Source organism: Crotalus tigris, unplaced genomic scaffold (assembly GCF_016545835.1).
Source record: "Crotalus tigris isolate CLP2741 ecotype Arizona unplaced genomic scaffold, ASM1654583v1 scf7180000017666.379230911805:20528666, whole genome shotgun sequence".
NCBI lineage: Eukaryota > Metazoa > Chordata > Lepidosauria > Squamata > Viperidae > Crotalus > Crotalus tigris.
Window position 1 is genome coordinate 18,319,504 of NW_024096552.1, and position 12,694 is coordinate 18,332,197.

General features: G+C 35.7%; 2 protein-coding genes across 26 annotated transcripts in view; one reads left to right on the forward strand and one right to left on the reverse strand.

Annotated features, from left to right (window-relative positions):
* The window catches only part of LRRFIP2 (LRR binding FLII interacting protein 2), a 101,102-nt gene extending 92,055 nt beyond the window's left edge, over window positions 1-9,047 (forward strand). For all 23 annotated transcript variants that reach the window (XM_039336865.1, XM_039336864.1, XM_039336869.1 and 20 more), the window contains 4 exons: window positions 322-442; window positions 1,084-1,163; window positions 1,722-1,826; window positions 8,183-9,047. In XM_039336865.1, the coding sequence (XP_039192799.1) occupies window positions 322-442; window positions 1,084-1,163; window positions 1,722-1,826; window positions 8,183-8,293 (417 nt within the window). In that variant the 3' untranslated portion in view covers window positions 8,294-9,047. The remainder of the gene's footprint in view (window positions 1-321; window positions 443-1,083; window positions 1,164-1,721; window positions 1,827-8,182) is intronic.
* A 506-nt stretch (window positions 9,048-9,553) lies between these two features.
* The window catches only part of MLH1 (mutL homolog 1), a 53,866-nt gene continuing 50,725 nt past the window's right edge, over window positions 9,554-12,694 (reverse strand). For all 3 annotated transcript variants that reach the window (XM_039336890.1, XM_039336892.1, XM_039336891.1), the window contains one exon: window positions 9,554-10,202. In XM_039336890.1, coding sequence (XP_039192824.1) covers window positions 10,035-10,202 — 168 coding nt within the window. In that variant the 3' untranslated portion in view covers window positions 9,554-10,034. The remainder of the gene's footprint in view (window positions 10,203-12,694) is intronic.

Here is a 12,694-nt window from a genome sequence, read left to right on the forward strand (position 1 = left end):
TATATGGCAAAACTTTTGTTCCAGTTAAAACCATTCATATAACATGGCAGTTTATTCAGTGCAGATATTCACAACTATTTTTTCTATAATCTTAGCATTTTAAGGGATATAAATATCCATAACTTAATTGCCAATTTGTTGGAATAGTAGCATCCTGTTCAGACAAATCTTGTAGATTTATTTAAAGCTGAAAACAATCAACTGAATTCCTGATTATAGCAGTAGATGCTAATTGTTAAATATGATATCCATTCATTTTAGATAAGGAATAAATAAAGTTTGAAGTGAAATACTGAAAATATTGTTTTATTTTAATTTCAGATTAAAAAACTGAAATTGCAGTTGGAAGAGGCACGGCAGAAATCCTCTAGACCTGAAAGCATAAATGCTGATTTAACAGGACTGGAAAATGGTTCTGATTTGCAATTAATTGAAATGCAGAGTATGTTCATTCATTCAGTATTCAAAGAAGATGCATTTTGATGTAGTCATGTCTTGATTTCTATGCAAATTTTCAGTTTGTGTTTTGCAATTTTATACCAGATGATAAAACATATTTAATGACAGTATTGTATATAGTTTTAGATGTATAAGGTAGAATTTAAAATGAGGGAATATTAAGGAAAACAGGCAAAGTTTGGTACCAGTTGTGTGAAATTTATAGAGTTCTTGTCATAACCAGAGAGAATGGAAACTGCAGAAAGAAAACTTGTTTCTTACATTCTCTCCTGACATGGTGAGAAATGTCTTGACAGTTAATTTGTATAATATCTTTTGATCTACCATTCACAATTTTTAAAATAACTACATTTCCATTGTATATAAGATTAAAATATTATTACTCAAGTCATTCTGTTTTTTATATTCCAATAAAAGTGTTGACTAAACTCCTGAGATCTTAAGCATTCACCTCATAAACTTTCAGGAATATTGAAAAATACCAATCTCCAGAGTTACCTAATTGTCACATTTAGTGCTCTGTTTTCCTCCACAACAAAAATTTGCAATAAGTAAAGGTTTGATTTGAAGTGAATTCGGAAGTTTGGTTTACAATTCTTAAATTCTAAATTTTCTTGTCTCTAGGAGATGCCAACAGACAAATAAGTGATTTCAAATTTAAACTTTCAAAAGCTGAACAAGATATAACTACTTTGGAACAAAATGTAGGTATCTTTTAAGATGTTGATATATTCCAAACTTAAGGGCCATACACCATCCCTCCCCCATTTTTTTCCCCTACTTCATCACATAATGTGCCTCTTTTACACCACTAGTATGGGAATCCTATCATCTGTTATCAGGCCAATGATGTACAGGATTTGATATTTTCTTAAGAGGATCTTTCCTCAAGCAATAAGCACTGTATATATGAGTTGATGGCCAGGAAAGATATTTGGGCATCTCAAGTTAAAAGAAATGAAAAGAGGACTATGTCTGATGTAGAAACAGTGCACATAAACATTTACATTGGGAAAATCTTCACTTATAATCAGTGATAATATCAATGCCATGTTTGTATTTCATTTGAATTAATTAGTATTCTGTTGAGTTTCTGGGTATGATTATATCATTTGAATATGTATTGTTGACATATTTGTATTGATTCCTTGGAAGGAACAATGAAAAGTAAATGCTTTTCATTTAGTGCTTTTAAAGAAAGGTCAAAATTACATTGAATCTTCCTTGCATATGGGAAGATAAACAAATCATTGGTCTTTTAGGTTTTAAGACTTGAAGGACAGGTGGTGAGATATAAAACTGCTGCAGAAAATGCAGAAAAAGTAGAAGATGAACTGAAAGCAGAAAAGAGAAAACTTCAGCGAGAAGTAAGTGTCTCTTTTTTCTTTCAGTGAAAGCAGATTAGTAATAGTATAGTAATTGAGCTGTGAATAATGTATGCTATATTTAAAGGTAGCTTGAGATTGTTATTTCAAAGTAATATAAATACTCTGTCCATAGGTTTCTTGCAATTTTAGTGTGAAATTGTGTGTTCATAGGACAGCCAGAAACCAAATCATTCGAAGAATTCAGCATCCAAGATCAGGCTTATTAACATCTAGCAATAAAATAATCCTTTTCCAACAATGCAACTTTCCTCCATCGCCCCCTTGAATCCTGCAAATGGGAATATGAGGTCTCTGGGAGGCAGACACTTCCAGTTTCTGCCCTTAACATCTCTCATTCATATAGGTAGTTTCAAAATGACAAAATTGATTTTGGCTCAGTTTTGGACCAGTTGGAGGGAAAGTTACGGGTGAAAATAAGAATAGTTTACTTCCCAAAAGACATTAAACTCCCATTTTTATCCTTAAAAAAGCAAACAGTATCTACTACTTGGCATTTATCATTGCTTATTCAGGTAATGATACTATATTGTCATGAGACTTTTCTATAATCCCCTGCTGGTTTGGAAAATGAATCCCTTGTTTTAAAAATTGGAAAGAGTAAAATATACAGGAAGGCAAATGTTCATTTTATATTCAGGAGCTACCTAGACTAGGAAAGGCCTTTTCTCTGGTTGTAAAGGTACTTTCCACTTAATTTCCTAAAGGAGTTAGGAGCTGCAATAAGAATCTTAAGTCTATTTTTTAATAAAAGACCTCATGAAAAATATTAGAAAATCAGAATTTGGAGCTATTTACCTAGAACATCAATTTATCCCATGGCTGATGATGCAGGATTTACATAAACTGAGAAGAAGGTGCTTTCTGAAAGCATATATCAGATCATATATATGATGAAACTGCCATGCCATTTCAGGAACCAAAATAAAATTATATTATCCAATACATAATCAAATATTTAAGATTTCAAGTTTCATCTGTCTAGTCTTCTGAAACATCACATTTTCATTATCATATTTCAAATAAGATACTAGGAAGAAATTATAGAACTTTTATACAAGTAGTCCTCATTTAGTGATCACAATAGGGACCAGCAGTTTAATCATTAACTTTGCAACAGCATTTATGATTTCACTTAAGCTTTCCTGTGCTGTACAAAACTGCAAAAGTTATAAATGCGAGGATTGGTTGCAAAAGTTACTTTTTCATCATTGTCACTAAATGAGGACTATCTGTACTATTGGGTGACAGAATGGTCAAAATAATAATTCTATGTTTTATTTCTATTCCATGGAATCCTAAAGGATCTTGTGAATCAAGGATAACAAATGAATTTACCAATTACCAGTGGGATTATTTTTCTTACTCTTTGTTTTAACTTTCTTGTCCTTATGAACATATTCATAGCATGACTTGTCCACTTCCAGCTTAAATGGGCCAACTAAAGCTGGATCCCATATTTCTTTTGAACCCTAGGCTACTTGTATTTAATCTGTACTATCTAAATAAGAATTAATTAGCTTATGTTATTTTGATTTAATAGTATTTATTAGACTAATATCTAGAATGGCATAGCAGGTCTGTGAGTACATCTGGAGGTTTATCATCTTGAATCATTTAAGAGAATTGCCTTATTATTATTCACCAATCTCCTAATCAGTGAGAAGGATTTCTTAGTTGACCTTAAGTCAAAGCTGTTAGAATTATATATCTATGGTCTCAAGTGTGTTAAGAAATCTGGATGGAAGTTTGTAAGATCAGTCTATTTATTGGATTCCTCAAGCATGCATTTCTGCTTAATCTTGCCATAGTCCACAGATTTTCCCCAATCTCTTTTCTAACCTCAGCAGCTTCCTTCAAGATTCTGGTATTGTTGAACACCTGTTTCGGAATGACAGGTTGTGAGCGCTTAACAAATTAAAAGATCTCTTTAGTCCATTGTGGTTCTTAAATTAGATTCAGATTTATCCCAAATACAAACGAAAAGCAAAACGTTCAGCATATAGTTCTAATGCCATCTCACTTTTCTATCTTCTTTGAGAAGTGATGCATGTTGGATAATCAGATACACAATATGTAACATGGACTGGAACATCTGAGATATTACAGTCTCTTTAGCTCCTTTGTTTATTCTCCAAGAGCAAAGTTTCCAATAACACCTGTACCATATTTAAGCAGAAATACATAAACTATATCCTATTCCTTTAGTGAGGCTAAAATCATTGAATTAAATACTATAAAGTTTTTCAATCTTAGTATGAAAGCATTCCTATCCTGAAAAGGGTACCTTTGAGGGTATTCACCACAGAATATTAGAAAGTTACAGGTAAGCTGAGTTACCTGTACAGGTAATCCTCGACTTACAACAGTTCATTTAGTAAATGTTCAAAGTTATAACAGCACTGAAAAATGTGACTTATGAATGTTTTTTAGAGTTACAACCTTTGTAGCATCCCCAGAATCATGTGATCAAAATTCAGATGCTTGGCAATTGATTCATATTTATGACCTTTGCTGTGTCCCAGGGTCATGTGATCCATTTTTACAACCTTCTGACAAGCAAAGTCAATGGGGAAGCCAGATTCACTTAACAACCAGGTTACTAACTGCAGTCATTTATTTAACAACTGTGACAAGAAAAGTTGTTAAATAGGGCAAAATTCACTTAACAAATGTCTCACTTAACAACAGAAATTTTGGGTTCAATTGTGCTCATAAGTCAAGGACTACCTGTATTTGGGATATGTTTTGCCCACTCAGTGATTTTATTCCCAAGCTAGCACATTTCTTGAAAACAGAGTAAGAAACACAAAGGGAAAAACCAACCTATCAAAAATAGTGCCAACCTATCAAAAATAGAAATACAAGTTAAGATAGGCAAGAAAATGGTAAGTGAACACCTGTCCAGCCTAGACAAGTTCAAATCACCAGGACCAGATGGATTACACCCCAAGGTTCTTAAGGAACTGGCAGATGTGATCTCAGAACCACTGAACTATATTTTTCAATGATCCTGGAGCACTGGGGAACTACCAGAGGACTGGAAAAGAGCTGATGTAGTTCCCACCTTCAAAAAAAGGGGAAAAAAAGGATCCAGGAAATTACAGACCTATCAGCCTGACCTCAATACCTGGGAAGATTCTGGAAAAGATAATCAAACAACGAATCAGCAAACAACTAGAATCAGAAAACAAAGTCATTACTAAAAGCCAACACAGGTTTGTCAAAAATAGATCATGCCAGACAAATCTTATTGCATTCTTTGACCAAGTGACAAAATTAGTGGACCAGAGGAATGCTGTGGATATAATTTACTTAGACTTCAGTAAGGCATATGACAAAGTAGACCACAACCTACTACTTGATAAGAGAAAAATGCGGGTTAGACAGCATCACCACCAGATGGATCCGTAGCTGGCTGACCAGCCGTACTCAGCGTGTGGTCCTCAATGGCATCGCATCTACATGGAGGGAAGTGTGTAGTGGAGTGCCCCAGGGCTCTGTTCTGGGCCCAGTGCTCTTCAACATCTTCATCAACGATCTGGACGAGGGGACAGATGGGGAACTCATCAAATTTGCAGACCACACCAAGCTGGCAGGAATAGCCAATACTCCAGAAGATAGGCTTAAGATATAGGAGGATCTGGACAGACTTGAACATTGGGCGCAATCTAACAAAATGAAATTCAGTGGTGAAAAAAGTAAGGTTCTACATTTAGGCAAGAAAAAACAAATGTACAGGTATAGTATAGGGCAGTGCTTCTCAACGTTTGTGTGATGGCGCCACCCCCATGTGCGGCGCACATGCGCGGCGCCGCCCCCCGAGGGGGAAAAATGGCGGATCACCTTGTTTGGCGACCCCGAGAAATGGTCGATCGACCCCAAATGGGGTTGCGACCCATAGGTTGAGAACCGCTGGTATAGGGGGTACCTTGCTCAATAGTAGTAAATGTGAGAGGGATCTCGGAGTCCTAGTGGACAATCATTTAAATATGAGCCAGCAGTGTGCTGCAGCTGCCAAAAAAGCCAACACAGTGCTAGGCTGCATTAACAGAGGGATAGACTCAAGATCTTGTGAAGTATTAATACCACTTTACAATGCCCTGGTAAGGCCACACTTGGAATAGTGCATCCAGTTTTGGTCACCACGATGTAAAAAAGATGTTGAGACTCTAGAAAGAGTACAGAGAAGAGCAACAAAGATGATTAGGGGACTGGAGGCTAAAACATATAAGGAACGGTTGCTGGAATTGGATATGTCTAGTTTAGCAGTGTTCCAATATCTCGGGCTGCCACAAAGAAGAGGGAGTCAAGCTATTCTCCAAAGCGCCTGAAAGCAGGACAAGAAGCAACGGATGGAAACTAATCAAGGAGAGAAGCAACCTAGAACTAAGGAAAAATTTCCTGACAGTTAGAACAATTAACCAGTGGAACAACCTGCCTCCAGAAGCGATGAATGCTCCAACACTGGAATTTTAAAGAAGAAACTGGACAACCATTTGTCCAAAATGGTATAGGGTTTCCTGCCTGAGCAGGGGGTTGAACTAGATGACCTCCAAGGTCCCTCCCAACTTTATCATTATTATTAAACATAACATTTTTAACTTACTCTTGAATTTCGACTCTCCTTGGTTTAGTCTTAACCTGTCATAGCCAGTCCAAAGCCAGATACTGATAGATGGAACCACTGCTATGGTTAGGATCCATTGAATAATGGTTTGATTAGAAGCATCTTCCAATGTTTTTAGAGAAGACCATATCTCCAGAAAAGAAGTGGAGATGTCTTCTGAACCACACGTAGGCCTTTCTGAAGCTAGCTGACCATCTTCATTTGAGCAGAAAGGGAAAACTTATGAATAAATAGTGAACTTAAGTTTATTCTGAGAAAAAGGATGGGTTTCTTCTTCATCTATAGATAACTGGACAGTGGGATTTCTTTGAAGCTATTAAATGTAGTGCTGCTCTATTACCATTAGAGGTCCTCTGAAAAGTTTTTTTTTAATATATATAGTCACTTGAATTGTATATTTAGTCAAAATGATGGCACTGCAAGTCTAGAACTTTTGTAGGAAATGAACTACTTAAATCCTTTCTACTGTGGGTCTTGGTAGCTTTGTTGCAGTTGCCTTCAATGGATGATAGAGAAATGCAATTTGTTATTCTTGCAGTTTCTCAGTTGCTTCTTACAGGGTTGACAGTGTCCTACTTTTTGTTTCAGTCTCTCAGAAAATGGCATTGGAGCATTTTTGCTTTGACTTTTGGGGATTACTTTGGGAGACCTAAAGGTGCTTTTCAAAAGGCAACTGGACTTTAGTTTTTCCTTGAAGATGTTTTGCTTCTTATCCAAGAAGCTTCTTCAGAAGAAGCTACTTGGATGAGAACTGAAATGTCTTCAAGGAAAAACAAAGTCCAGTTGCCTTTTGAAAAGCACCTTAAAGGATAACCATGACCTGGATACTCCATATACTTGGGAGATGTTAGAAGGCTAATTCTTATGTCCTACATTAGCATCTGAAAGAATGGGAAAGTAACAAACATAGACTTATTTTCCATAGTTTGACATGAGACAAAACTGAGTGATATTTTTTCCCAAGAAGCAGGTTGGACATCTCAAAAGCCTTTGAATATCTCCAAGTGCATGAGGTATCATTGGTTTTGGGCATGATTTGCTGCCAATTCTGGGGATTGGAATTTGGATTTGGTGATATTTTATCTGAAGAGTAAGTTTCCATCCTGGAGCTCATCCTGGATTTGGCATGGGCAGTTGAGTAGCCTTCATAAGTGGAATTTTTAACCAGTGTTGGCAAATAAGAGAGCTTCTATTGATAACAAATGTGACAATTTCAAGATTAGATTACTGCAATTTAGTTTTTCATGTGTGGCGCTTTCGAAACTACAGCTGGCTCAGAATGAAGTGGAATAGTGAATGAAAACAGGTGGCTTGTGTGTATTGCCAAAAAGCATACCCATATGCCTCCCCTTCTAAGTGATTTCTTTACCTTTGGGTTTGATAGTGGACATTAAAATAGTGTAAAGAAAAGCAACTGAGTTATGGCTTACATGAAAATTTCAGTATTTGTCCATTTCATAACTTAGCTGCTGCTTAAGTTTATCTTGTGTCACCCAGTTTAGTTGTAGTTTAACCTGATGCTGCTAAATGTAGGGCTAAAATGCTTTCAAACTTTTGTAAGCAAAGAGTGTTTTCGATTTGCTAAATTACTTGGGGACTTTAGTTCAATAAAAAAGCTATAACAAAATATTTTGTTGTTTTATGATATATTTAGATGGTACATTGATTTTCTCAAGTCTAACAGTTTTGTCTCTTTTTTTTTTTTCAGTTAAGAACAGCATTGGATAGGACAGACGAAATGGAGATGACCAACAGTCACTTAGTGAAACGGTTAGAGAAAATGAAGGCAAATCGAACTGCACTGCTATCTCAACAATAGAAAGGAAACTAAAGAATGCACTGCTCCTGGAAATGCCTGAGCTTATTTTATATACAGGCTTTCCTTGGCATAAATTTTAAAACAAAGCTGTTCAGTGAGTTTAGTTTCATAATATTTTAACTTGAGCAAATGGGAAAAACAGCTTACATATTTATGCAAGTGATGAGTTCTAGCCGCTTAATTCAGGAATCTGATGGAGCCCAATTCTCTATAGTTGACTTATTTTATATAAACTATTTTCACATTTGTGAAATCAAGTTTATTCTCTGAGTTATTTTCAACTGCTTTAATGCTTGGTGCTTGGAAAGAGATGCACGAATTCAAGAGTATTTGCTGCACAACTAACTAACCAATTATGTGCTCGAGATCATCACACGGCACAAGTGCCTTTTAATACAGTGCAATGAGAACTTCAGAGATCAGAACAAAATATAATGTGGAATCAAATACCATTTATTTTAAAACACAATTGGAGTCTTGTTTGCTAAACTTTTTACATTTTGATGGAAAACACTTTTGTAAAATATTTAAATTTATATAAAATAGAAATGACTTGTATAAAATCTGCTTTATTGCATGGTGATGCACACTCGAGATTTCAATTTTAAACAGTACCATCCCTATTTTTAATGTAAGAATAGTGAGCAATATTTGTTATCGTACAGTGATGTGTATGCTGCTTAAGTGTGCAGTGAAATGTGGGTGGGAGAAATGTGGCAGATATAAAACTATTAAATGGACACTTTGCATAGCATGGGTGTGTCTTGTCTTAATGTTCTCTGGCATTTTCATCGTTGAGCTTTTCATTGTGCTGATTCTGAAAATTTTGATCCTCCCACATAATTCAAAACATTACAGACTGAAAATGTTTCAGTTATTTATTTTGAATGATAAACTTGACAGAATATAATTAAGTAAAAACTATGTCAGCAGAAGCTGTTTATAAACACTGTGATATTACTAATAGAAAATTGCTAATTTCTATTACAGGTGGTCCTCAACTTACAACAGTTTGTTTAGTGACCATTCAAAGTTGTAATGGCCCTTAAAAAAGCGACTTATGACCATTTTTCTTATGAGCATTGCAGCATCCCCATGGTCACATGATCAAAATTAAGATGCTTGGCAACTGACTTGTATTTATGATAGTTGCAGTGCCCCAGCATCATGTGATCACCTTTTGCAACCTTTGGACAAGCAAAGTCAATGGGTAAGCTAGATTCACTTAGCAGCCATGTTATTAACTTAAATGCAGTGATTCACTTAACAACTGTGGCAAGAAAGGTCATAAAATGGGGCAAAATTCACTTAAAAACTGTCTTGCTTAGTAGCAAAAATTTGCTTTCAATTATGATCATAAGTTGAGGACTATCTATATCTCTATATAAAATTTGAGTGATCCTTTACATTCAAAAATGCTCTAATCATCTATTTCCAAACTATCTGCCAACAGAAATACTAAAACAGCATCAAGTAGAAAAAGAATTGTGATCTTCCAATTTGTTCAATATACACCTTCATCAGTTGTATGATTCATTAGGAGTTTAATTAAGTTTTCTTTATTTGCTCACTATACAATATGTGGATATTGTGAAACATTGAACAATAGTTGATTAATTTTCTGACCATTCAATAGTTATTTTTACGCAAAAGTTAAAATACAGTACTATTTAATGATTGATTAAAGTTATAATGATGAGAAAGAAAATAGATTAAATAGTCCTAGAATAAATATTTGTATTTAGCACCGCTCAAAAACTTTGTACAAGTCAAGTAGATTAGCAAGTTGCAAAATATTGCCATCTTCTCTAAAATTTGTAGGAGGTAAAAGGTATGACCGAAAAGCTTTGTAGAGTATATGTTCTACTGTCCATTTCCATGATCTCATACTTTTTCCAGGCTCTTCAACCTGTAAGAGCAGTGTTAATAATACCTCAGAGTTCATAGTAAAGTTTAAAACATATGCATTAATGAGTAACAATATAACATGTCTTTTTAAATTCCTAGTTGATAATTCAATTTGTAAAAGTCATTACACTAATGCAGCAATAATCAGAGATATGCCTGTGTCTAACAGTTAATTTGTTCAATCTCTCTTCAATTTTCAAATCGTTTATCGTTTTTGCAATGATTATAAATTATAAATTAATTACAAAAATCCATGCAAAAATGAACATTTTGCAAGTTTCCCCTTTCAAGTGTTACCTATATTGTGATACAAATGAATGACAAATACAAATATTCAAGGATAGGGTTTTTTTTTTTACTTTACGTAACAGTTTAAGCAAAGTGGGTAGACTGAATAAAATGCAGAGAACAAAATTCCCATAAGGTCTAACAATTGGTTGCTTTAGTACTGTGGTCCCCAACCTTTTCAGCACCAGGGCCCAGTTCCATGGAGAGAGGTTTTTTGGTGGACTGGGGGAAGGATGTGGTTTCGTGTACTGCCTTGCATCTTGTATGTGCACAGATGGGGCTTTGCTTGTTTGAATAGCCTGGTTTCTGGTGTGCCACAGACTGGTGGTAGTCCAGGGACCCCTGCTTTAATATATGAGTAATTCTCAACTTGCAACATTTAGTGACTGTTCAAAGTTACAAGAGCACTGAAAAAAGCGACTTATTACCATTTCTGCCACTTAACAGTGGTAAAATGGAGTAACCCATTTAGCAACAGAAATTTTGATGTCAGTTGTAAGTCAAGGACTACCTATACTTGAATTCATCTGTAACATGGAAGTGCTAGACATCTTACAATAAAACATTTAGCATCCATAAAAATTAAGAAGCTATATGTTCATTCTTTTTCACAGCAAATATGTATAATAAATCTTGTTATCCAAGGCCAAGAAATGAAAGATCAAATTATAAACTTCTACTGAATGATACTGGATAAATTTAATTGCTTGCATTTCAGCAACAGTCAGTATCCATATACTCCTAAAATGTTTGTTGCCATGACTTTTAACTGGCTAAATAGTGTATTGTAGGACAACAGTTTTTTACTTTCTCACCGCAAGCTTCACAAGTAAATGGGGAAGCTAGCAGGAATTTGAAGGAGGGAAGAAGAAAGGGAAGGAAAAGGGGGAGGGAAGAACCAAGGAAGAGGGAAGAATGGAAAATTTCTGATGCTCTTTATTGACTTCGCAAAATAAAGCTCAATGGAGAAACTGGCAGGAAATGGGAAGTTGCTCCCACTCCCACTGCTTTTTTTGCCCACCCATGGTTATTGTTTCTCTTGTTTAGATAACACAAGAGGAAACACCTCTGAATCAATGATCTAACTGGGTTGTCTAGTGAGGTTCTAAGCATAAACTTTAGCCATCATACATAGGTGGTCCTCAGTTCCCAAATAGCAACCATTCTGTATTACAAGGGCAATGAAAAAGTAGGTTTAAGATGGCCATTATAGCATTTCTATGGTTACATGATCACAATTTGGGCACCTCACTACTGGCATACACAACTCATGACTCATGGCCACATGATCATCATTTGTAACCTTCATAGCTGGTTTCTGACCAGCAAAGTCAAGGAGGAAACTGGCAGGAAATGTGCTGTCACACTATGACTGCAGCAGAATCAATATAAATCCAGTGCAGTTACAAGATGTTTCATTTAATAACGCCACTTAGCAATAGACTTATCAATTCCAGAGGACTACCTCTAATCAAACCTCTAGTAAAAAAATTCATTAGCAAAAATATACCCAATATTAGTGTCAAGTATTCATTTCATTTCTTAAAGTTTCTACCCAGTACCCTTTTTTGACATGAGTATATAAGGAACAGGAAGCAGCAAATGAAGTTAGGGAAAATCACATCAAATACCTGTTCAGTTAGCACAGGAGTTCCCCCCCCCACCAGGGTTATGTGCTCTTTCCATTACTCTTATCTCTATATACCAGTTACTGCATCTCAACGGATCCCTCTGTTAAAGTACTGAAATTGGCAGATGATATAACAATCATTGGTCTCATTCGAGACAATGAGTCTGCATATAGACAAGAGGTAGATCAACTGGCCCCATGATGCAACTGGAACAATCTAGAGCTGAACACTCTTAAAACTGTAGAGATGATAGTAGATTTTAGAAGCTCTCCTATTCTACTTCCTCTTATAATATTAGGCAACACAGTATCAACAGTAGAGATCTTCAAGTTTCTAGGTTCTATTACCTCCGAGGACTTGAACACCTAACATTAGAAATATAATTAAAAAGGCAAAACAAAGAATGTTCTTCCTGCGTCAACTCAGAAAGCTCAGATTGCCCAGGGAACTGCTGATACAGTTCTACAGAGGAATTACTGAGTCTGTCATTTGTATCTCAATAACGGGTTTAGGGCGTTTAGGCAAGGACCTTTGGCTGCACTTCCTTCACCCCCTGCTGCCCGCCTCAACCCAT